The sequence below is a fragment of the Haemaphysalis longicornis genome, unplaced genomic scaffold, assembly GCF_048455015.1.
Source record: "Haemaphysalis longicornis isolate Haplotype H1 unplaced genomic scaffold, Haemaphysalis longicornis Haplotype H1 scaffold_10, whole genome shotgun sequence".
NCBI classification, from domain to species: domain Eukaryota; kingdom Metazoa; phylum Arthropoda; class Arachnida; order Ixodida; family Ixodidae; genus Haemaphysalis; species Haemaphysalis longicornis.
In genome coordinates this window covers 15,652,597-15,679,098 of record NW_027526204.1, presented here as the reverse complement: position 1 = coordinate 15,679,098, position 26,502 = coordinate 15,652,597, and the positions used below count along the sequence as shown (strand labels likewise).

The following is a 26,502-nucleotide window of genomic DNA, read 5'->3' as shown; positions in this document are numbered from 1 at the left end:
CCATTCGATGAAAGAATAATTTTGTAGTTAAGCAGGTTCATTTGGTGAAACTCAAAATAGCCCTACGCTGACGGAAAACTGGCTGAACGGCACTACGGCCCAATGATAAGAGAAAAATTGATAGAACGCCATACAAGTATGGCAAAAATCGTACAATTGGTAACACTGGCGTCAGGCAAAGGATAGTTCTTCTTGGATACATACAGCGTGAACTCAGACAACTAAATTTTAACAACTAAATTTTAATATCAAGAAGGGTGAATATCAACACTCAATACAAACAATAAAATTAATAGAAAGGCACTGCGCATGATCGAAACAAGTTTACAAAGGTCACGGTGATGACACAACTAGATATACACGTTACCGTCAAGGCGCAAGCAGATACGCAACCTCTTTAGGGTGGAGACATGCTTGCTTGGCTCACACACTTATTACCACTTCTATGTGGAATGCCTCCATGATTTCACGGGTTGTTTGATCACGGTGCCTAAATAAAATGTTAGTGGCAGGAAAACTAGGTTTGCATTCGCTGCACTTACCACAATGCGAAGATGAGATGATAGAGGGCCCTTCAATGACAATTTATGTTCTTTCAAACGCACATTGATACAGCGGCCAGTTTGTCCAACATAAGTTCGGCCAAAGGGTAAAGGAATGCTGTACACAACTCCTGTTGCGCAGGCAACATACCGGTTCTTGTGTTTAACACCACGACCGACCCCTTTCTTATCACTTCCCCGCTCTATCTTTCTGTCAAGCCTGCCACATATAGAACGCAACTCGTTGTGAGCCATGATAGCCACTTGCACTCCATAGCGATGGCCCATTTTTTTTAAGATGTGCACGATTGTTGAATGTATGGGATGACTGCAACTTTTTTGGGCTTTTGGGTGTCCTCTGAAACATCCCGGCAGCCGAACTTTGTTTTTAGGATTTTTAGAAGTTTTTCACATGACCATGACAAGAGGTCCTGTGGAAATTCTGCCTCCCTTTACTTTTTAACTTGCTCATTGAAACTGTCTGTCATCAAGTGTTGGCATAATTTCGAAACTGCTGAGTGAAAACATGACAAGGCAATAGCATTTTTAAAAAATTTGGTAGGCGCGATGAGTAGTTCATCAAAGGCTTCACCGATTCTGGCGCATACATCCAGAAGACATGCTCCTTATCAAACCGAAGATACCAATCCAGATAGAGTGCCATTCTCTTTCAATGTTTCAATCGTGAAATTGAGTCCCAGGCTACTTTGCTTAAAGGATGAATCGTCAGTACAAACAGCCGGACCGCAGACTGACAATTCTCAAGCAAAGGCAAATTTTCACAACACACTACATGTGCGCATGGTCTGCTTTCACTGGTGATAACTAGGTAAAGTGTAAACCACTCACTTTTGTTGGGGTTATAAATGCATATATTTCATAGAAATGTATGGAAGACCGAATGGAATAATGAAAGTGGAAACCGGTGCACAGCATAGCTACAACCACAACACCAACAAGCTCAACATTGGCACCCAACGAACAATAAATTGACTTCACTTTGGGAACACATGTACATACTCGCTCTAACAAATTAAGACCCAAGTCATTATCAATTCTCTTAAGTTTGAGGATCCTATACATATTAATTCATGTCCTTGCCACTTTCCCCTGGTGGCTGACGATTGAGGATCACCTGTTTTGCTTTCACATATCTGAGGCTCCGGGTCAGAAACTTGGAGGCTCACTAAAAGGGTTCAACTTAAATTGAGGATGACTGAGCGAGCAATGGAACAGATGATGGGTGTAACTTGGTAGAGAAGAGAGCAGAGTGGGTCAGGGGACACATGCGTGTTAAGGACGTATTAGTAGAAATTAAGAAATGGACATGGGCAGGGCATGTAATGTGAAGGCAAGATAACTGTTGGTCATTAAAAGTAACACTGTGGATCCCATACAAGGCAAGCGTGGTAGGGGGTGGCAGAAATTCAGATGGGCAGATGAGATTAAGAAGTTCGCGGGGATATACTGGTCGCAGTTAGCGGAGTCGGATAATTGGAGGTATATAGGAGAGATGAAGGCCCTGCAGTGAGCTTAGGCAGGCTAACGACGACAATTCAATTCTTTGATATGCACTAATTCTTGTTGTCGTCACTTTGTTCCGGTGGCTGATGATTGAGGGTCGTCCCGTTTAATGCAACTTTTCGTCGGAGAGTGGAAGAATAAAAAACCTACCACTTTTTCATGTTCTTCCAGTAGTGAGCAAAATGCATACTCTCTTAGCCGTACAAAATTCTGCAAGTCGAGGACTCTGCCCAAAAGCGATGCATACAATACACTAGCAGACACACTGGTGTAGCATAGCTCAAATTGGTGGGAGGCATCACCGAGCAGCTACCGTATTTTCCGGTCTATACGTCGCACCTTTGTATAAGTCGCACCCCCCTCAAAATGACAGTTTTTCCGAAAAAAACGTACATAAGTCGCACCGGTGTATAAGACGCACCGGTGTACAAGACGCACTTGTTAATTAGGTAAACTCTAAGTGAATCAGATCGTTAGAAAGAGCGGCGAAAGTACATCATGGTTGCGGCGGCTGCCGCCTATCAACGCATCGCCTGGTGAGGAGGGCTAGACACGTGCATCTCCTGTCCAAAGTCTTGACAGAACAAAGTTCTCAAAAATGGTTTATTGATACACACAGATGGCATGTACTTACGAACGGCGTTAGGCAAAACCATCGAAGTCTTCTTCCTCCGACTCGCTAACAAACAATTCAGCAACTTCAAGTGGGAGTTCCGCCAGCACATCACTATCACCCTCCGACTCACTGATATCTTCTTCACCAACATCGTCACCACTCGCGGAACGGATCATTCCGGCCTTTATGAACCCGGCTACAACTGCTTTTGTAGAAATGGAGTCCCAAGAGTCGGAGACCGATTTGGCAACCTCTCCAAACATCGCGCGTCTCTTGCGTGCTGTCGTAAATCAGCGCAATAAAGGTGTCATGGCGGACGGAAGTGACGCGACCGGAAGCGGCCTGCAAATCGAAACTTATCAGCAAGCTGTCATTTTAAAAATTAGCAGCACCTTTACCTCCTTCAGAGTAACTCTATGTGATAATTTATAAGCTGCGTTTTATTTTTGCTACCCAGTTTGATATTACTTTGATTTTATTCCGAACTGTAGTTACTGCGCATGGCAGAAAGTGGCGCGCGGTTGTCGCAGGCCATTATCATTGTTTTCGACTGGAATAAACTGCTAATTCTTTGATTTAATGCCTTGAAGCGACATATGGGCTATAAGAAACACAGTAGCAGTGGGCTTCGGATTCATTTTGACCATAGAGCTGTGTCTCCTAACGTGCGCTGCCCACGCGCGGCCGCCGCGAACCGGAATTCTTCCATACATAAGTCGCACCGGTGGATAAGACGCACCAACGAAAATTTCAGAAAAAACCGCGACCTATACACCGGAAAATACGGTAAGCATCATGAGCGATATGGAGGGGAACGCTCCAGCTGTTGACGACAAATGAACCGAGGAGGAAATGCACCTCTATAATAAATTGCTGTTTCCATTGACAATAACTCCAGTAATACAATCAGTTCAACCAAGTTAAAGGAGGTGATTACCAGGAAATTGCTGTATTTAACATAAGTACATCCATGTATCGGTGGCCGGTGTTTCAGAACCCCTTTTGACTGTTTCTGGGCAGAACTTTTCTGACACCCATCGATTATAGTGTGTATACAATATTTCATCCTTCATTAAATGTACATTTACCACAATCAGTTTTTGACAAATGGTACAGGCATTAGATTTTTCTCCATGACGGAATCTTGCATGATATATAAACATCTGTTTTGACATAGATAGCAAACAGTTTTTCACGAGAGTGCAATTGCTTGTGCCGAACAGTTGTTGCCAAATGCTAGGTGTCAGTAAAGTGCAATCATTTACGACTAATAAAAAGCTTTGAGAAAAGGCGCTCCCAAAGTGGCGAACACACCCTGCAAAGGATGAAATTGTTAACGCAATTACGCAAGTGACTTCCACGAGTGAAACTAGTCGGACGGTTACTATCGACATAATGCCTGGCAAGTGCAGTAGTTTATGTAAGACAAAGTGTCTTTTAGTAAGCTGATTCTTTCAATCAATACACATGTTTGGGTTCCCACTGAAGTGTAATTCTTCATGAGCAATCAACTCCCCTTTTTATGTGTAAATCTGACAGGAGATGCAGAATTATGGCCTTTTTTGAGTGCACTCCTTCATGAGTGACCAAGCCGGACCATGAAAAAAGACTTTTGACAGGTTCTACAGACTGTCTTTCAAGAGATTGTCGTCTTTCATGACACCAGGTGAACTTTGTGAGTAAAGCTTTTCTGAGAGATGACACACAGAGCCCTTGATGAGAATGCAGTGTTTCATGGGTGACCAAGTGGGTTTTTTGAGTATAGCTCTTCTGACAGCTGCTGTATACCAAAGGCCTCTCAACAGTGAAATTTTTTATGTTTAATCAGGTTGGGTCTTTGAGCAAAGCACTTCTAACAGGTGCTATGCACATACAGCCTCTCGCCAGAGTGAAATCTTTTGTGATCCACCAAACTGGAACTGTATGTACAGCTCTTCTGACAGGTGCTACCAACATACCTTCTAACAAGAGTGCAATTTCTCATGATCAACCAGGCGCCTTCTTTGAGTAAAGCTCTTCTGACAGGTGCTGCACATATGCCTCTCGCCAGAGTGCAATTTTTCATGAACAACCAGGTTGCGTCTTTGAGTAAAGCTCTTCTGACAAGTGGTGCACACATGCGGCCTCTCGCCAGAGTGCAATTTCTCATGATCAACCAGGATGGTTCTTCGTGTAAAGCTCTTCTGACAGGTGGTGCACACATACGGCCTCTCGCCAGAGTGCAATTGTTCATGATCAACCAGGCTAGCTCTTCGAGTAAAGCTCTTCTGACAGGTGCTGCACACATACGGCCTCTCGCCAGAGTGCGATTTCTCATGCCTAACCAGGAGGCTTCTCGTAGTGAAGCTCTTCTGACAGGTGCTGCACGCATACGGCCTCTCGCCAGAGTGCGATTTCTCATGCCTAACCAGTTCGCTTCTCCTAGTGAAGCTCTTCTGACAGGTGGTGCACACATGCGGCCTCTCGCCAGAGTGCAATTTCTCATGATCAACCAGGTGGCCTCTTTGAGTAAAGATCTTCTGACAGGTGGTGCACACATATGGCCTCTCGCCAGCGTGCAATTGTTCATGAACAACCAGGGTAGCTTTTCGAGTATAGCTCTTCTGACAGGTGCTGCACACATACGGCCTCTCACCAGAGTGCGATTTCTCATGATCAACCAGGTAGCTTCTTTGAGTAAAACTCTTTTGACAGGTGGTGCACTCATATTGCGCTCTCTGGTGGCTTGCCAGGTTGCATTTTTCGACAAACATTCTTTTGCAAACCGTGTAGGTGGAGCCCCTTTTTGTGGTGCGCAACTTCACCTGATGAGGGGGATGGTTGCATTGCTGACAGGGCTGACAGGAACCAAATTTCCCTCTGAAATGAAGTTTTTTCACAGTCACTTCAAAAATTTCTAAGTTGGCAGAATAAGATACAAGAAAAGTAAATATGGAATGAGGATATTGCAAGAATCAAGTGAATGCAATCTTTGAGACCAACCGCAATAGGTGTCAACCCAATAAATGCATTTATACAAACTCTTCCCAATGTAAACAACAGAAAATTCAAGGTTTCTGCAAATTTTTTTCACAGTTGTCAACTACTGTCAAGCATTGTTTAACAGAAGGTGTGGCAGCAGGTTATATATCCACAAATCACATTGCAAGTCTAGTGCTTTAAATTTTCTCTGAAAAAAAACTTTAATTAGGCCATACTAATTCTTTTCTGGTAGTAGAAATTGTACGTTAACTTTATTCATTTTATGTACACAAATACATAAACAAAAAGGGCTTGATACAGGTGATTTTAAGTTTGATTAGTTCATTTTCTGGTGCAGTATACAAGTTAATTGAAACCTCCAAAACTGTGCGGCTTAGTTATACAGAAAATATAGCAGGGTCAATCCACACGAAATGTCCCAGCCCCAAAATCGACCATTGCCATTTTTCATCAAAAAATTTTGCAGTGATGTGAGAACTCCTTGAAGTTTCTGCCAACATGAAAAATATGGTTAGACATAATAAATTTTAAATAAAGAAACTATGTAGAATGACAAATACTGTAGAACCTTCCACTTGTCTTGCTGTTTGATGTCGCACCATGAGTAAAACCAAGAATTTTTAGTGTTGTATTTGTTAAGTAAAAACACAAAAAATGGCGCATTTTCACAATTTTTTGCAAAGGCGTCATAAAGCTTCAGACCTAATATTTTCATCGTGCAATGATATATTCCTTCAGTGCGTACTAAATATAATTTTGGTTGATTACAGACTACTTTTAAAGCTAACTGCTTACAAAAATGTCAAAAAATCGGTTTTAGCCAAACTTAAGACTTACATAAAGCACAAATCATAACAGGTAAATTACTTGACACAGCTCATTATACGTACCCACTCTTTAGCTTTTCGTTTAGAAAATTGCAGTCGAATAAATTTCGTTGGAGGCGAGATTTTTTTTAAGTTTGCAATTAGCCGCACTTATGTCCACTATGGAACTGTGTCCCCAACTCGGGACGCCTACGTGCCTACGAACTTTTATGCGGCAGAAATGAGCACATCTGGCTCGCTGCTAAATGAACATTAATTGTGTCAGTTGACACCACCAAAAATACACAATAAACAGCATAATTCGGCTAATTTCCCACTTTTTTATTAATGGGTCTACGCACAGTCAATTAAGGGAAGTGAGCATCTTGCAGCAGCAGTTAGCAGCGAGCCTGATCTGACTGTCTGATGTCGAGGAAGAAGAATCACAGACTCGTTTTCCCCTCTGCACCACACTTAACCTGGCCCACAGACATCACGGCAGGATACCTTTTACAGCAAACATAAAATTTTTAGCCACTTGTCTCTTTTGCCTTGTTTTTGATCCACAGATGTTCAATTCCTTCTCAGTTAAATAGTCAGCATCAAAAAATCCAGCCTAGTTTTCATTTTTGGTTGTTTGCCTTAATTTTTTTGGAGCTTGAGTAGGACGTAACGGCCGCACAAAGTAATGAAAGCGTAGCTCATCTGAAGTGATGTAACTGTTCCGCACCTTTGACTGGAATTGCCACGGCTAATCTTGAACCAAGTTACGTTCTTGTATCTTGTACTTTAAAACATGGGACCCGGATTACTGTTATTCCTTCGTATTGTTTTTACTCCACCATACAGGTCCTTTGGCAAAAAATCTGATCCTGAAAAGGTCTCTCGAAACTTCCTCTCAGTGCAAGGTCTTTAGGTGTGCCTCTGATGTCGTCACATGCACTTTTGCCGTGTGGTGTGGAAAAGAAATTTCATTCTGCCGACACTTTAAGTTTATACTCCACTTCGTGGTAGCGAAAATTCCCGAACTTCTTTTTATTATTGTATTGTTAAGAAGTTCTGTCAGAGAAATTAAATTTTGTAGCTGATGCAGATCTTTCTGTTTCCCAAGCATTGTGCTCGGAAATGGGTGTACTGCAACTGTGCCATGCTCCAAACAGTCAGAAATAACTGCAAGAGTGCACAGAAACCTGTGCAGGTGCAGTTGAACCTGAGTTGACGCAGTGGTATGACTGTGGCTCGTTTTGAACTATAAAGCTATAATTTTGTGCATACTTCATCACTATGATGGTTGCTGACTTAAGTTGGCTTTAAGGTATCGGAAGCAGTGTTGCGGAGTTACCACTCCGGAATCGGAATCATTCCGGATTCATTCCACCTTTCCGAAGTTCCGGAATGGAATGGGAATGGAATGAGGACAGTGGCAGGAGGAATGGAATGGGAATGGAATTGAGCGCAATTTCCCCGGAATGGAATGGGAATGGAATAGTGATTTTTAGATGACGACGACGTCGACATCCCTGGCGCCGTCCGGCTACTTAATTGGTCTGTGGCGACGACTTCATCGGTATATCTAAAATGGAGCACCGGCGACGAAAACGAGAACGTATACCCGGCATCTATAGAGTAACCAAATCAGCGCAGCCTTCGGCAGTGCTGGTACAGCTGAACTTCGAGCAGCGCAAGCGCGTTTGGCCGCCGGGGCGGTGGCGATGTTAGGTCGGCTTTTTGTGCTTTTGGAGGCATAGCTTTCTCTGTACAACTAACTATCCGTGGCACCGATGACGGACCGGCGTGTCAGTTGCAGGCCCCATGTGCCCAGGCCAGCAGGCGGGGAATACAATAGAGAAGCAGGAGGGGGGTTGATACAAACGGCACGCATCCGAAGCCGCGGTGTTTCTCACAGCAAGATGATGCTGCGATACTTTGGAACTAGTGATACAAAGCATTCGCTCATGAAACATGAAACGACGAGTCTGCTTGGCGTTCCCCTCCCACCCTCCGCACCCGGCGCGCAGTGAATAGCGTTTACCCAATTGCAAGCTGACGTGGTAGGCATCTCCCGGGAATGCGGCGCCAACCTGTGAACCCTCTGTCCGTCTGCTGCAGCGCCGCGCCAGCAAATCAAAACCAAGGCAGCAAAAATGAAACGGGGGGGGGGGAGGGGGGGGAAAGGGGGCATGCGTGTCCGGCCCCCGCCATAGGCGTAAGAAGCGAGCTTCGGATGTGCTACTGAGATTTCTACCTCCACGCTGTCGTACGGTAGGGGGAAGCTGTGATATACGATTGCACAAGATATTAAATACGACAATGCAGAAGACACAGCTGTCAAAAGGCGTTTGTTTCTAGCAGTTCCGGCTGCAGCAGCGCCCTTGTTTGCGTGTGCTTTGACAGCTCTGTGCAGTGCGACACCATGCTTTTCTTCGATCCGAACGTGCGGCCCTCTTCTCCAGTTGTTCCAAACTGGTTCGTGGTTTGGTTGCACTGTTTCTGCCCATGGGGCATTTGCGCCTGGAGTACAAACGTACCTGATTACTGAAGCCTTAGTCATCGGCGTGAAAGTTGAAGCGTCGCCACAATTCAGGTAGGGAGGCCTCATTTCGAAATTTTGTTCAGGTCCTCGTGCATATTGGTTGCGCGTTCACGAAAACAAACTGCCTGATCATACTTCTTTATTTTGCCAGGGCTCTCGTCACGATATGGCTCTGTCACTTTAAGTGAGCGGGTCATAAATAATGCCCTGTATTGAACGGATTGGGCTGAGGTAGTGCCAGGGCAATAAACGAACGAAATGGAGGTCAACGTGGAAGCGGTGGTGAATTTCCTACTGTGAATGCAAAACTGCTAACTTTGTTCCGTGACGCTGCCTACCAGTCTCTCGCGTTGGTACAGTAGCATTAGTGCTCAATGCTGTAAATTCAATTGAAATCATTCAAGTAAGAATCTAGAATGCGTGTACATGTGAGAAAGCTCCGCGCGGCATTCTTGTGAGTTATCCACAGCGTACTAATTACGCTGGTATGACGGTACACAAAGCAGATAGCAAGACAGAACACGACAGACTGTGCAACCAAACGGGCATCAACGTAATAGCTGCTTCACCTCGCGTCGCGCAGGAACAAACCATTAAAACAAGCTAACATGCAAACACCAAAGTGAGTAGCGGGATCCAGCTACTTATATGTAAAAAGGGGCAGTGTGACACTTCCCCTTTTTAGAGCGAAAGCTTTTTTTAGCGGGACATGTGGCATTCTGCCAAAAAAACTAATACATTTCCACATATGTACCGGTTGCTCTACCGAAAAGCTCTGATAACATCTCTGGACACACGGCGCGTGCGTGAAACCGGGGACAGCGAATAAAGTCTTCCTATATCTCTCTATCTCTGAAACCGGGCTTCCATTTTGTCAAAAAGGTTACTTGAAAATCTCGAAAAAAGAACAGTTCTAAATAAGACTTCACACGCGTTGACCCTGAATTGAGTGCAATAGTATATGTTTATCTCATAAACCACGTAACCGTGTACATTTAGATCGTTCGTAGATGCGTTACTTAGAACCCAACGAACCCATGAGAAATCGTCTCCTGGGTTCGTTGTTCGCTTGCGATTTGGGTGTTTCAATGCTTGGCGATTGGTTGGATGCACTTTCAGCGAAATGTGGACAAACTTATAGCTTTCGCACTTTTCTCTACTTTAGTTAGGAGGGGATGGTAGATGCTTGCATTAGAGGGGTAGTTGTTCTGCACGAGATATGCAACCAAGCTGCTACCACCTCCCAAATCGGTGACAAGTGGCACATTTGGCATAATTTTGCAGTTTTCAACGCGTATGATAACGTCAGATTCATGTTGCGTTCCTCGATAGCTCGATAAAGCGCCGGAGGCAGTTTTTACGTTGAGGAATTAAAGGAATGGAATTGGACTGCCCGTTCATTCCAGGAATGGGAATGGGCTAAATTCTGTAATTCCGAGGAATTGAAAGGAATGGAATCACGACACGTTCCAATTCCTCGGAATGGAATTGGAATGGAATGGGGATGCCCATTCTGCAACACTGATCGGAAGTAGCTGGCTTGCTGCTTACTGATGAAATGGTGGACATTAAGATGGTTCAGCATATCCATGAACTTTGCAAAAAATTCTCCAGTAGTCAAAACAATGCTCTCAGCATTACAATGTATTCTACTGATCCATTGGTTGATGTGTGTCATCCTTAATCCTGAAGACGTCAGCCAGACTTCGCTGGAATAGTCTGTGCAAGCCATGCCTGAGCAGGTTGGGTGATTGCCGAAAATGCAGTCTTCATTATCAAATTGGCAGAACGTCATAGCCAAGAGTTCTACAGTTGCCTCCTTGAGGTTAATAGAGTGGAGCATTAATTTAAAATACTGGTGACATATGCAGACATTTAGGGTGAGTGTACCGCTTCCACCTGCCTAAGCACAGTGTTAAGGGCGCAAAGCTGCGAATATTGAGAAGCCACACTTTAAATCAAGCACTCTCTTCCACTGATTATGCAACGCTTTTGTTTCATCAACAACAGCCGCTTTTGGAGGCCTTGAAGTGTGTCCTTTTTGCATGATAGGCTAATGCTCTGATTGATGCCTTCATTACTTCACTAACTGGGCGACCACATTTTCGTTCCTGGGTGCCTAGAAAGCCACTGGCAGCCTAGATTTTCATTGCCTCTCGAACTTGTTGTCAGGTTGCTCCGAATAATTCCACTGTTCTTCACGAGACCAAGAACGGGGCTCCGCAGTAAGATAATCATGTTTTCTCACTTTTCTTCCTGGGAAAACTCTTTTGAGGTCGTTCATCAAGATCACATAATCGCTGAGAAGTATTTGGCCACCCTCAAATGTCACAAGTGGATAGTTGGGTCACTACCATAGCCATAGGCATCACTCCCATATCGTCCTCCAGGAAAGTTTCCGTAGACCTCATCATGCACAGCTCTGGCTCACACTGCACTCATTTCTTGATGCGACTACCAGTGGCTGCTTCTGACTCCTCCTTTTCTTATTAGTTACCGGAAGCTTCAAGCTCACCTTATTGCCTACAAACAAAACATCGAGATGGTCTCTGAACGGTACGGAAGTTCCTCATTTTCATGTGCTATATAACTGCCGCTTGGAAGCTTCACAAATCCGGTTTCCAGGAACGTGCTCAACTGAAGGGAGGGCATCAAGTAGTAGTATCTGTTTGTTTTATGGCGCAAGAGCAACGATGGCCAAAGAGCGCCAACGCAATGGTTGATCATTTTGAATGATATTTTAGTAAAATGGTGCTGTAAATGTGACGATACTAAAAGAGGTTAGTGTGGGGGTGTATACAGCCCTTCATTTAAAACAACAATAAAATTGGGGAAATGGGAATGGCAGGGTGAGAATGTAAAAAATAAATAGACACTCATAGCTTCCCCCCACTCTGAGGGGCCCCGAGGTTACACGTGGTATGATATGCGGTTTAAAAAGCCAATGTCTCCCAGGTAAGCAAAAAGGCGTTTACTTGGAATTAAGGGTTGATCAGCTAAAAACATCGAGGGATGAAGAGGAATCATGTGAGTGTAGAGTTCCCGGAAGTGCTTTTTCCTTGCCTTGTGGAAGTACCCACACTCAACTAAGACATGGCTGACGGACAGGCGATGTCCGCACCTGTCGCATTGCGGCGGTGGTTTGCCCTGCAGAAGGTGCAGGTGAGTAGCGTATGTGTGGCCTATTTGTAATCTGCACATGTATACTTCCGTTGTTCTGTTGTGTTTTTCTGTGTAGTAGCTGCCTAATTGGGGTTTTATAGTGTGGAGTTTATTATCTGTCTGAGTGTCCTAGTGTTGCTGCCAGCGTTCTCGGATTGCTTTCGAATGAATGGTTTCCAGTCAAGATAGGGAAGCTGCTGAACGTCGACGCTACAGCGAAGTGCTGCCAAAGCGGTGCTCTGGTCTGTGAGTTCATTACCAGGAATGCCACTGTGTCCAGGCACCCAACACACGACTATGACCTGTTTTAAAGCGTAGGCTGCCATTATCTCTTTAACTAACATGTTCAGCACAATGTTCCTACTCGGTTTTCCATAATGCAGTGCTGTCACAACACTCCATGAGTCTGTGTATATAATGGATTGTTGTATCTTTGTTTGTATTATGTGCTCTAGCGTAATTAATATAGCATGTGCCTCAGCCGTAAATATACTTGTGTTTCTGTTTAGTGTCCTCGTGCTGGCAAAATTTGAACCGTGTGCAGCCCATGCCACAGCAGTGGCAGTTTTGGAGGCATCTGTGTAAAAAGCAGTGTATGGGAATTTGTTTTCCAAGTGCAGGAAGTGTTGTAGGATGAGTTCTGTGGGTGAATGTTTTTTGTAAATTTCCTTGAACGACATGTCACTGGTGACAGGGCGCAGTTGCCAAGGCGGCATGAACTCAACGAAGTCAGTTTTGTAAGATTCAGATAAAATAACCCCAAGTTCCTCTTCCTCCACCTTCACTCGGATAGAGAAAGGCAGCGGAAGCGACGGACAGCTCAAAAACAGCCTTTCGGACGCTTTGTTTTCAAGAATAGCATTTAGCGGATGACTATTTAAGGATGTCGCCCTTACGCAGTACAAAAGTGCCATGTATGTACGCTGGTGCTCTAAGCACCACTGATCCGTTTCTGCATAGAGGCTTTCAATAGGACTCGTCCGGAAAGCTCCGGACGCCAGACGGAGCCCCAAGTGCAGCACTGCGTCCAGCATTTTTAGAGCTGTTTTTGAGGCAGACCCATACACTACACTTCCGTAGTCGATACGGGACCTGACAAGACTGTTAAAAACACGTAAAAGGCATGTTGTATCTGCACCGTATGACTGGCGGGAAAGGACTTTTAAGATGTTCATAGTCTTCATGCATTTCATTTTAGGTTGTTTAAGATGTGGGATGAATGTAAGCTTATCATCTAAAACTACTCCGAGAAACCTGTGTTCTCTTTTTAAGGGTATGTCAACTCCCTTAAAGGGAAACTGAGGCAGTTTTCAATTTGCTGAATACACAGAAATTCGGAAACGTTGACCTTAAACACCTAACCTACGAGGTCTTTTTCTTTTTTTTTTGTTGAAATAGCGGCGTAATAGGCAAATAAACAAGCGCCATCGCCACGCCCCCGCGACGCGCGGAGCGCAGGGGAGGAGGACGGCACGAGAGTGAAAGGGGTCGTGGTGACGTCGTGAGGAGCGATCGGCCGCCGCGGCAAGTGTTCGGCCCCTGCTGCTGCCTTTCTCAGCGTGCCGTCCGCCAGCGTTAGCTTTCCTGGGCCCCATGCTGTGTTTTGTTTTTATTTAGCAACTAGTAGTGGAAAATTTTTCAGTGCTGCGTTGTACTGCATCACAATCGAGGTTCTGCTCGGCATTCGGTTGCAACAGCACCTATGGCCGCGATAAAGTGGTCTTTCACAGCTTCCCGCGGGAGCCGAAACTCGCTGCTCAGTGGGTTGCTACTGTAAAGAGGGAACACTTCAAGCCAACAAAGGCGAGTGTGTTGTGTTCCCGACATTCCCAGACAGGCTGCTTCTAGGCAGTATCGGGATGCCATTCTGTCGAAGTGCAACCTCCAGCACAGCCCTGTTGAGGCACACATTTTTTTTAGTTTTCTGGTGGTTGTGGCGCACCTGGGGTGCCTTTGCCTCTCACGAACCTCCCGTATCTCCTGGCAACAGCAGCAATCTTCTTCGTCGGTCATTGTAACGTAGTGCGCGCATGAACACCTGTTATGAAAACATGCTTATCGTGATATGAGTGCCTCAGAAGGGACCACTACTGACCAAAGCGTTTCAATATAGCTCATGCTGAACTAAGTGACAAAAGCCCCAGCGGCGGGATATCGGCTCTAAAATCTGGAACAGCAGTGGCGACGTCGCAAAAAACATGTGAGGAGCGGCTCTCTGTAATCAAAATTGGAGTATCGTGTCGCCGCTGCACGACTGAAGTCGTTGGTGCGTACTGGCGTGTGCGCTGCTAGTACTGTATGTACTCCTGAACTTCTTGTTGGATCACGGACAAAGAAAAAAGGGCTGTGCGCTGGTGCCGCGACAGTAATAATATGGATGTTATGGATGAACCCCCGGTGAAAAGACCTCTGTAACACTTAAAATTTGCATATAAATTAGTTCATACGTCAGCAGAAATTTAACGTCCTCTAATAAAGAAGGATATATACTTTGCACCATGGTACCGCATTTTCGAGAAGCACGGTGCGAGAAAAGATAAATTAATTGTTGTGGCTCAAGACGCCACTTGCATGTTTCGAAGGAAATTTTCCATTGAAAAGGTGGTTGCTTCTCAAAATCAGCGCAGAAAATGATTCACAAAATCCATACGCAAACCATACCCTTACAAAAAAAAAAAAAAGACTTCGGCGGGAATTGAACCCGCGAAGTTGAGCGCACGGGCGCGACGCGCGAGAGCACTGCGCCACCGCACAAATGGCGACACTGTGCAAAATAGCCTAGGTAATAGATGGAGGCCCATCCTTCCGTGTCATACGTCGGTGTTTACTAGCTGGTTTACAGAATTCCTGGCTGGTAAATTGAAATTTCTTAAATAGCGCTTGCACAGCAAGGTTCCCCGAAGCCCCCCACAATAGCTTATCGCCATCAACTCCGCTGCTTCGCGAAAACGCTCGCAAAAATGTGTGTGCGCGGCTGCGACTGCGATTTCCCACTGCGGGGATAGAGCTTCTCGTACTTTGGTTTTACGTTTCACATGAAAAACTTTGGCCGATATTGATGCCTTATCACCCAAATTACCCTACGTAACTCTTCTTCTGCACGAAACTGACCTTACATTTTCTACAGGCGAGTCGTTCGCACACCATTTACAGCTAGCAGCTCCGGGGTAGCGGCGGCGCCGAAGAGCACAGCCGAAGCATCGAAAGCCAAAATACGGATTGCATTAGCGCTAGTGTTGAGTTGCATGGGCTTCGTGGACCTTACTGAGTTTATTACACTCCAGAAACTAGTGTTGAGTTGCATGAGCTTCGTGGACCTTACTGAGTTTATTACACTCCAGAAACTATCAAAATAGAGTCGCATTCATTGCGGCACAGATGTTGTCGGGGAGCAGTTTTCGCTTCTCGGTCGATTCCCGACGACGCGTCGGGTGACCGATTTTGTTGGCTTCTTCGGTCAGCGAACCAGTCACACTACGGCGACTTTCCATCGGCCGACGTGTTTGTTTCGCCGTCGGCGTAGTATGACAGCGCGGTCGGGCAACTCGGCAGTTGGCCGATGGCTTGGCGACTCAGCTGTTTCCCAGGCGGGTGAACGTTGCCGGTTGGGACACGTATTCCTCGGAAGTGTTCGTCGCCGGCACTTGTCGCCATCGCCGCTCGTGCACGGGCGAGAGGCTCGAACAGTACGGGTGTACGATAAACTCACTACTCGGACTGGCCATCGTGGGATCAATTACACAAATGCAAATACAGCGTTTTCTACCGCGACGACCCGCTGGGAACGCGTTTCATGCTCCGCCTCCTCCGAGGGTCCTCACGACGACGTCACGAAGACTTGACCAATCACGAACGGCGGTGAGGTTCGCCACATGCCCCTAGGCATCCGTTGTTCATTTTTGTCAAAATTAAGTGCTTTTTAATAGTTTATGCCAAGTTTTGACTTGATTTTCGAGTTCGCCGTATGAAAAATGATAAAATGGGAGCAAAAGCTCTCTTTTTGTAAAATGTGCTTCAGTATCCCTTTAAGTTGTATGGTTGGTTGCAGATGGATCCCACGCTTCCTGGAAAAGAGAACACAAGTGCTTTTCTGCGGATTTAGGATAAAACCATTTTTGTCTGCCCACTTAGCTAGTCTGTTCACACAACTTGGATCTGCCGTTCCCAGATAGAGGAGTTGCATGACCTGAAGCTGATGTGAACATCGTAGATTGAATAAAAAATGGTGGGTGGCAGTGCTCTCCCTAACGTATTCATTTTTACAATGAAAAGTGGGCAGCTAAGTACTCCACCCTGGGGAACGCCATTTTCTTGTGTATACGTCCTGGATAATGTTGCACCAACTCGTACCCGGAATGTTCTATCTGATAAGTAGCTTTCCAGTGTGTTTAACATGTTTCCACAAATGCCGACAGATTTAAGGTCATGCAGGATGCCATACCGCCAAGCGGGGTGATAGGCCTTTTCAATGTCAAAAAAATACAGATATACAGTGTTGTTTATGAGCAAAAGCAACTTTAACATAAGATTCAATAGCTATAAGATTGTCAGTTGTTGACTTGCCCAAGCGAAAGCCTGCCTGGCAGCTATCAAGGACACCATGATATTCCAAGAAACAGATAAGCCGTCTATTGATCATCTTTTCAAAGAGCTTGCTCAAACAGCTTGTCAAAGCAATAGGGCGATAGCTTGTTACAGAAGAGGCATCTTTTCCCTCTTTCAATATAGCTAACACAATTGCCTCTTTCCAAGCATGAGGAAAGTACCCAGCACACCATATCTTGTAGTACAAGAAGAGAAGAGTATTGAGGGTATCTATGTGCAGGTGCTGAATCACTGTGTATGTTATTTTATCAACTCCTGGCGCCAAAGCGCGGCATGTGTTGAGGGCTACCATAAGTTCCTGCAGCGAAAAATTAGAGTTATACCCGTCATTAGATTTCTTGTTGTCACGAATAAGCTTTCTTTCAACAGATTCTTTGTATCGCCGGAATGTCTCGGTGTAGTGGGAGGAGCTGGAAATATGTTCAAAGTGTTGTCCCAGGGTGTTTACTTGGTCTTCAAGTGTATCGCCAGTGGTGCTGACAAGAGGTGTGACATGTTTTCTGCCCCTGCAGTTTCCGTATCCTGTTCCAAACATTGCGCGTATCTGTATAAGAATTTATTGATGACAGAAAAGACCTCCAACTATCTGTTTTTGTCTGACGTTGGATTCGCCGTCCCATGGCTTTTGCGCGCTTGAAGGAAATTAGGTTTTCTGTAGTAGGATACCTGCGGAGGACCCCCAGGCCTTATTCTGAGCATTTCTAGTCTTGCAATCGTCATTCCACCAGGGCCTCTGAAGATTAGGTGTGGTACCGGAGGTCTGGGGAATAGAAACGCTAGCAGCATCAAGTATATGTGCTGTGATGAAGGAGCACGCTTCATCAATACCTAAGTGTGTTATTGATGTGCAAGTAAGTTTCGACATTTCTTTAAACGTTGCCCAGTCGGCACCAGCTTCTTGAAACTTTGCATGTGAAGTGTAATTGTAGGGGCATTTTTCTAAATATCTGAGGGTGACTGGGAAGTGGTCGCTGCCATAGGGATTTGTATCCACTTCCCATTCGATGGACGGAAAAAGAACGGGGGAGCCTATAGCCAGATCAATGTGTGAATATTTGTGGTGTGCTGTATTGTAGTATGTCGGCTTCTTTTTGCTAGAGAGACAAGCTCCGGATGACAAGAGAAAGTTTTCTATCAAGCGGCCCCGGGAATCTGTGCGTTCCGATCCCCATAGTGGGCTGTGCGCATTAAGGTCACCAACTAGTAAAAACGGTTCTGGCAGTTGATCTATAAGGGACTCAAATTCGTAACTGGACAGACGATATTCAGGGGGAATGTACAGTGAGCAAATTGTTGTTAACTTGTTGAAGATAATTGCCCGAACAGCAACCGCTTCTAGGCCGGTGCGCAAATGAATAGATTGACAAGGGACAGCTTTTCGCATAACGTTTGCCACGCCACCCAAGCAGTGCGAGCAGCTGCCTCGGTCTCTTCTAAATACTGAGTATTGGTTTAGGAAGTTGGTATACTTAGGGTTCAACTGAGTCTCTTGTAGACACAGGACGGTTGCTTGAGTTTTGTGTAAATTTCATATATATCATCTAGGTTTTTAATTAATCCCCTACAGTTCCACTGCATAACTATTTGTGCTACCATAAATGTTAAAAGAAGATTTTGGCTGGTGAAGACTAGGGATGGATGTATCACCTACCACACTTAGGTATGATTTGGGCCAGTGACACGAGGGGCTGCTGGCTTTTTTCCCCGCCCCGCCATGGAGCGCTGTTCTTTCACCACCTTTGGCGCTGGCTGAGACGGTGCCATTTCCATGTCCTCGTCTGAGTGCTGGGACAGCGACGAGATGGAGTCCTTGCGGCCTCCGACACAGAATATGTTCAAAGTGGAGGAAGGAATCTCTCCCACCAGAGTTTGTTGCGTGTTGGACGCAGAGGTGGTCGAAGGACCTGCCACATCTACATCCATGGCCACCTGAGGTCTGGTAGCCGGAGGAAGGAGACCGATGGCAGAGCCGTCACTCCTGGCATTCGTGGCCGACGCAACACTTGCGGGTGCCACAGGTGTTGTGTCAGCTGGTTGGGCTGCCTTAGGCAGCACCTCGGGGGGCTGGGGCGGCATCAAGTCTGCTTCACAGTACTGGGTGGCCGCAGTGACTAGACGCCGCTCCGCCCCTCGGCGAGCCACGTCGGCATACTTCGCAGAAGCAAAGGCACTGAGCCTTTTACGCGCTTCTAGGTAAGAGATGTTCTCATTGACTTTAAGATTGATTATTTTCTTCTCAAGTTTGAATGTTTCACACGTCCTTGAGTACGCTGTGTGCGGGCCACCGCAGTTCGGACATTTGATCAAAGTGCTGTTGCAATTCTCTTTGGGGTGGTCGTGCTCTGAGCATTTTGCACACGTTAAACGCCCACGGCAGTTGTTAGTACTGTGCCCATAACGTTGGCACTTAAAGCACCGACGCGGGTTGGGGACATATGGTCGGACGGTACAACGAAAAAAGCCTGCATTCACAAATTCAGGTAAGGTACTACGGTCAAAGGTGAGGACAACATGTTTGGTTTTGATTTCCTGATTTTCTCGACGCATAGTGATCCTCCTTGCTGCAATGACGCCCTGGTCGCGCAGGCCCTCGAGGATGTCAGAGTCAGTTTAACTGTAGAGATCAGATTCGGATATGACACCTTGGGATGTATTCAGCGTTCGGTGGGGAGTGACTTTGATTTTCAGGTCGCCAATGAGGGTTTGTTCAAGGAGCTTTTTTGATTGAGCCGGGTTGTTTACTTCTACAAGGATTTCTCCAGAGGTCAGTTTCTTGGCTTTGTAGTGTTTTCCTACAACATGTTCACTGCACTTTGCTATTAAGAAAACGCATGTAGATGTCACTGGCATTGTACTGTCTTCGGATGCGATGATCAAGAACCGGGGAAAGTTGTCAGGTATTTGGAACGATAGGGCAGGCAATGGGGGAAAATTCGCTTCGGTGCAAGTGGGTTTAGAAAATTTTGAAAGAACCATGCAGCATGGAAAAAAAGCAAAGAACGGGGGCACTTTCTTCGCTCGGTTTACCCTGATGCCGAGAGAGGTCCCGGAGCTCCCTGCCTGGTAAACAGACAAGGAGCCCATCCGCTGGAGCTTGACCACGGCTCCGACGGCCACCATTTGTGGTTTCTACCCTTCACCTTAAAACTCCTAGCCACGGTAGGATACAGCATGAGTATGGGGGCTCGGGGTCCGTGGTGTTGCCAATACCGTCACCAAGATTACTCAAGGTGCCCCGTGCGGGGAAGGGAGGGCATCAACAAGGGCCATTGTGATCACTGTTGACCTATGGCAGTGATTTGAATCCGTGGGCCTGAGCACAATATGAAGTAATTTTGGAAATGTATCGCTGGAGGTAAAGTTGCTTGTGGTGTTCCCAAATTGTTGTGTCCTCCTGAAGAGTGCTTTGAGTGCAAGTTGAGGAGGTGCTGATGCATATCTCTCAGATTGCACACAGTTGTAAGTTACTGCTGGCTACACTAAGCGGTTTTGTGGCAATAACTCAGGTTGGAAGTGCATGGAGGAAGTTTGCTTCGTGAAAATTAGGATCAAGCATGCGCGTAAGCCTCCAGAAATAAGCGCCTTTCGAATGACACTAATTCGTGGTTCCCTGTACAAAACTCGTTACCCTTTTTTGAAAAAAGCTCCATTCATTAAAGGGAAACTGAAGTGATTTGTAAACATTGCGGGATTACTAGCGCAAATTGTAGTCCGGAGTCCAGAGGCCATGTTTTGACCACTCTGAGTGTGTTCACGCGAATTTATTTAGTGGAAAAATCAATTCGAAAATGCTGTCCTCTCTGCACTCTCATCCATTTTCTGTGGCGTTTTCGTGTGACGTCAGCAGGAGATGAGCTCGCAATTGGCTGCGCTACTGCACGGCTCACCGACCTTCCGCGACCGAGTCAGTCGGCCAAACGTTTAGTCCGCGGGCCACCGACGGGTCGTCGCAATTCGCTCAATCAGTTAAAAATAAGCCACAACACATTTGTGAATGGAAGAATGTGCCTTTCTTTACTTTGTTAGCTTGTACGCTGTATCGAGCTCCGAGTCCGGGTCGCTCCACACGAGCGCTGCACAAGTGCACATGCGACGCTTCGCTGACTTTACGCTATAGTAGGAAAATCTAATGCCACTTCAAGGAGAGAGAAGAGTCAGCGAAGTCAATATAGGTACTAAGGAAATAAAATCAACTGAAACTTTTACCGTACAGCGCAAAACTACCGTATTTTCCGGTCTATAAGTCGCACCTTTGTATAAGTCTCACCCCCCTCAAAATGACAGTTTTTCCAAAAAAACCGTATATACGTCGCACCGTTGTATAAGACGCTCCTGTGTATAAGACGCACTTGTTAATTAGGTAAACTCATAGTGAATCAGATTGTTAGAAAGTGCGGCGAAAGTACATGGTTGTGGCGGCCGCCGCCTAGTAACGCATTCCCCTGTAAGTAGGGCTAGACACGGGCATATAACATCCAATGTCTGGACATAACTAACTTCTCAAAAATGGTTTATGGATACACACAGATGGCAAGTACTTACGGACGGCGTTTATGCAAAACCATCGAAATCTTTTTCCTCAGACTCGCTAACAAATAATTGAGTATCTTCAGTGGGAGTTCCACTGGTGCATCACTGTCATCCTCCGACTCTCTGATGTCTTCTTCGCCAACATCGTTACCACTCGCGGACCGGATTACTCCGGCCTTTATCAACCCGGCTACACCTGTTTTTGTACAAATGGAGTCCCAAGATTCGGAGACCCATTTGGCCACCTCTCCAAACGTCACGCGTATCCTTTATGCTGTCGTAAATTAACGCAATAAAGGTGTCATGGCGGACGGAACTGACGCTACGGAAAGCGGCACGAAAATCAAAACTTATCTCCAAGCTGTCATTTTAAAAATTAGCAGCACGTTTACCTCCTTCAGAGTAACTGTCTGTAATAATTAATGAGCTGCATTTTGTTTTTGCAACCCAGTTTGATGTTACTTTGAATTTATTCTGAACTGTAGTTACTGCACATGGCCTAAAGTGGCGCGTGGTTGTCGCAGGCCATTATCATTCTTTTTGACTAGGAAAAGCTGAAAATTCTTTGGTGCAATGTCCCGAAGCGACATATGGGCTATGAGAACTGCCATACCGGTGGACTTGGGATTGATTTACACCATAGAATTGTGTCTCAACGTGCGCTGGCCACACGCGGCCGCCGCGAATCAGATTTATTTCGTACATAAGTCGCACCGGTGGATAAGACGCACCAACGAAAATTTCAGAAAAAAAACGCGACTTATACACCAGAAAATACGGTAGGGAGCAGGAAGCACTTTTTTGCGCTGGGTGAACAATCACAGCGGTCAGCAGCACGACCGCACATCTGCGAAGGCTTTTCCGTCAGAGAAATGCAATTGCTAGATGTGAGATATTGTGGAAGTTTGGGGGACGCTTACTGCAGGAGCGCTATACAACAAATAGTCACCTAAAGTACTTGAAATGCTAAAACTAAATAAAAGTGTAAACTGGTTGTACATTATATACCTTATATATCCCACTTCCGCAAGGCTGGCTCGTGCCCGAGTGGTCTAAAGCACTAGAATTTTTGTTTTGCAAGTTGCAAGTTCGAATCCCCGAGGGTGCGTGCTTTTTTTTTTGCAAGTTGATTTTTTCGTTTGCGGCCAATGTTTTCTAACCTGAGTTCACCATTTTTTTGCCGTAACGTTCACTGCTCCACGAGCGAGTTCGCAGAACGCGTGCAGACTGACAATGACGCGCTAGCCAGTTCTCGCTGGCGTGCTGTTGCTACAAGCACCGTCGGCTTGCGGGCAGTGGGCACAGGCAATTATCGGCAGACCCTTGGCCTGATGCGAACACGCTTTTTACTATACGGGCATGGGTGAGGCAAGCTCCGAATATGCGGGAAAAGCGCATGGCATTTCAGCGTCTGCGGTGATGCGGAGGGCGTTCATGCACTGCGTAGGCCTCGGCTAGTGATTTCTACAATGTCAAGCACTCCTGGGAGGCTTATCTTAGGCATATTACAGCCGACAACATGGCATAAGCGCGGTACGACGATTACTGAGATATCGAGAATGCCCATCCAACGATGCCGTCAGATGTCATGCATGTAGTTTTACAGAACCGAAACCAAAATTTGTTCGAATGCTAACCTTGGACATCGTCCAATCACGGTGCCCCCTCCTCAAGACGTCACAGCCTTTAGTTGATGCGGCAGCCACAGACCGTGCATGGTAGTTTTTCTTCTTTCCCACTTTATAAAATAATTACCGACTTATCAACCGGATAAACGGGGAAAAGTGTGGCAGTTTGAGCCAGTCTACGCAGTGCAAGCAAAGCCGGGAGCTTGACAAATTCACTTCAGTGTCCCTTTATTGAGGGTTTCATCATGTTTATATGGCCTGCATTTTTCGGCATCGTAGGTTTGGGCTGATCACGCAGTAAAGGCTGATTCCAGTCAGTTAGATGGGGCTCTGGCCGATTTGCACTGCAATTATCTCGATGCAATACTGCTGTCAACGTGCTATAGCTGTGACCTAAAGCAATGCTCACAAATGCCTGAATCGTGTTTGGTGTCATTCTACAAAAATAAAAGTACACCTTCCGACAACGTTCACTTTTTTTGCAAATCCACTACAGCTCTTTATCTAACTCTATGATGCAAAAAAATCCCACTCGCATTGGTCGCCAAGATGACTCTATCAGCAAGCCATCTTTCATTGGCTTGCCATAAGTTTACATTGGAGTTGATGATGATGATGGTTGCATTTTTTGGCGCAAGGCCAACTTGGGCAAAGAGTGCCAAACAAAAGTATAATGTAGAAAACAGTGGCTACTAAAATGTGTAACACGGAATAACAGTAAAATAAATCAGAAGCAATGGTGATGGCTGCTGTATAGGGCCAGTTTTGATTACGCATGATAGGAAATGAGGTTTAAAAAGTTGACAACAGACAAATATTTAAAATGCGTTGCACAGAAACGATGGCATTATCACCCAAAAACAAGGAAGGGTGTAGCGGAATGTGTTGTCTGTATAGACCCTTGAAATGTGTGTGTGTCGAGTGCCTTGCATGTGACTAGGATGTGAACTACGGATAGGCCCTGCCCACACCTGCTACACACGGGTCTTGGAGAGCTAGTGAGCAGGTGTGAGTGTGTTACACGTGTATGGCCTATCCGCAACCTAGCTAAGGTAACTTCAATGTGTCTATTGTGTGAATCAGTAGTGTATGGTCCCAAGTGTGGTTTTATTACGTGTAACTTGTTATCTGTCTGTTCTCTCCAGTGTGTTTGCCACGTGTTGCAAAGTTGGTGTCTAAGGTGTGGCTTCATGTCTACGTACGGCGCTGTTGCTATGTCCACTGTATTCAAGACTGTAGCAGCCATGGTAATTTAATCTGCGGATTCATTCCCAGCTATTCCACAGTGGCCAGTGTTATTTCAAGACTTGAGGCGTATGCCAACATAAGGGCCTTAAAAACAAGATGATTACATAATTTTTGAGCGTTTTCTAAACAAAAGTGCACGTACAATGCTAAGAGAATCCATGTAAACTATGAACTTTAAAATTTGATGTTGGACATTGTGATGTAAAACAAGTAAAATGCCGTGTGCTTCAGCCGTAAAAATGCTGTTGTGGGAGTTCATTCTTTTTGCCGCGTTAAAGTTTGGTCCGTGCCCAGCACAAGACACAGCATCAGCTGTCTTGGATGCATCGCAATAAAACTGCACACTGGTGCTTATCCTGCAGGAAGAGGTAATTCTACATAATAGTGAGTTTTAGCTGACCGAGCTGACCGTTTCTGACGGTCCGCTCTGCTCCGATAGCAAGTGGAAGCACCATTGCGCATGCGTGGCACGCTACCGGTGATACCGGAGCGGGGCGCCGTTCCGCTAACCGGGGCCTCTTAGCGGACCGTCGCGGCAGCTTACGCTATAGTGTGGAATTTTAACATGGTTGCCCCCGCGATGCGAGTGCGCTACGGCAAACTCTGTTTCTTCAGTTGAAACACGAGCGACGAAGCCGCGAAAGCGTTCCCGAACAGGCAATGGTGCCACACACCTCAAAGATTTTTAGAACGGAAGCGAAAAACGTCGACCGAAGCGCGCCCCACGCTTTGATCGACATTTTTCTATGCACCGACGAGAAAGACAGCCTTGGCGTGACTATTCAAAGTTTATCGGCTTCTTTATTGTTATCTAGAAAAATTATACCACGTCAGCGAATACATTATACAAAAGAAGGTTAAGTGAGGCCAAGAAACATAGTATTTTGCTTTGTTTGGGCACCTAAATACAAATTCTTATGTTTCCTTCAAGATGAAGTTTTGGTTTACATATGCACGCGAAACGACCAGTCACGCGAATCATTACCCGTCGAGAGAGAAACGGTTATCACTTAGCTAAAAGTCTTTCGGATGCTGACGCTCCGGTTGTGCTGAGCAGGACGTTGGGAGCATAAAGGAGCGTCAGAAACGGTCAGCTAAAACTCTCTATTAGCTGCCCTTGGTGCCCTGTTTTTGTCGAATTGCACAAACGACAGGTCACAAAAAACAACCCTGAGTTGTTATGGTGCAATAAAATCAATGATGGGTGTCTTGTGGATGTATGAAAATGACACTGCAGAAGCTTCTGCTCTCACTCTGAGAGGGAACGGCATGGGACTAGATGGACGGTTTAAAAAGAGCTGCTGTGAGGATGCATCATGAATGGTTGAGTTAAAAGGATGATTTGTCAGACATGATTTTAGAGGCATACAACAAGTCATTGTATATAATCTGGTGATACAGGGACCATTTGTGGCACTCTGCTTAGAGGCTTTCGACAGGGCTGGTGCAAAAGGCGCCATAAGCAAGGCGAAGCCCCAAATGCAGAACTGAGTCAAGCATTTTAAGTGCCGTTTTCATTGCCGACCCATACACGACCTTGCCGTAGTCCAAGCAAGATCCTACCAGTGCAGTATAAAGATGTAGAAGAAGCTGCTTGTCTGCACCGAACGATTGGTGAGAGACGACTTTAAGGATAATCATAGTTTTTAGGCATTTTTGCTTAAGCATTTTCAGATGTAAAAAAACGTTAGTTTGTTGTCAAATATTAGGCCTAAAAACTTGTGCTCCTTTTTACCAGGAATCGACACACCATTTATAGGTATGTCAAGGTCCACATGGATCCCGCAGACACGGGTGAACACAATGCAAGTACTTTTTTTGGGGTTCAACTTAAAACCGTTTGTGTCAGCCCAGCCAACAAGCTTGTTCACGCCAAGCTGGACTTGATGTTTACATATTGACATATTACATCATTTAAAAATATTTGTACATCATCCACATAAACAGAACAAGAAATGGTTGGTGACAATGCCTTACGGAGCGAGTTCATCTTCACTATGAAGAGTGTGCAGCTCAAAACACCACCTCGAGGCAGGTGTCATGTGTCAGGGCACCCCCTGAGAGGGGGACGCATCAAACCCCCGAAAAACAGGAAAGAAACAAACAAAGGAACGACCATTTGAAGTGCGCGCCAGGAGCGCGCCAATCAGCAAGCGCCAGCGTCGACGAATCATGGGCAAAGGTGGCAGCGCACTGGTCGGCCAATCAGGGAAGGCGACGCATGGGACAAGTGGCGAGATGGCCATATAAGGACAGGGAGGAAGCAAGAAGCCAATGGGAGTGCCCCACGGGAGAGCCCAGAGGGTATAAAAGCGGGGCGCACAAA

General features: G+C 45.7%; 1 protein-coding gene across 5 annotated transcripts in view; it reads right to left on the bottom strand.

The window, feature by feature from the left end:
- LOC144158234 (uncharacterized) overlaps positions 1-26,502 on the bottom strand; it is a 65,142-nt gene that overhangs the window by 6,652 nt on the left and 31,988 nt on the right. For 3 of the 5 annotated variants that reach the window (XM_077688958.1, XM_077688957.1, XM_077688956.1), the window contains one exon: positions 3,736-5,541. The exons of 1 other annotated variant lie outside the window; for it this stretch is intronic. In XM_077688958.1, the coding sequence (XP_077545084.1) occupies positions 4,644-5,541 (898 nt within the window). In that variant the 3' untranslated portion in view covers positions 3,736-4,643. Of the gene's footprint in view, positions 1-3,735; positions 5,542-5,574; positions 6,155-26,502 lie in introns of those variants that run through there. One more of the 5 variants, XM_077688962.1, reaches the window with a different exon arrangement.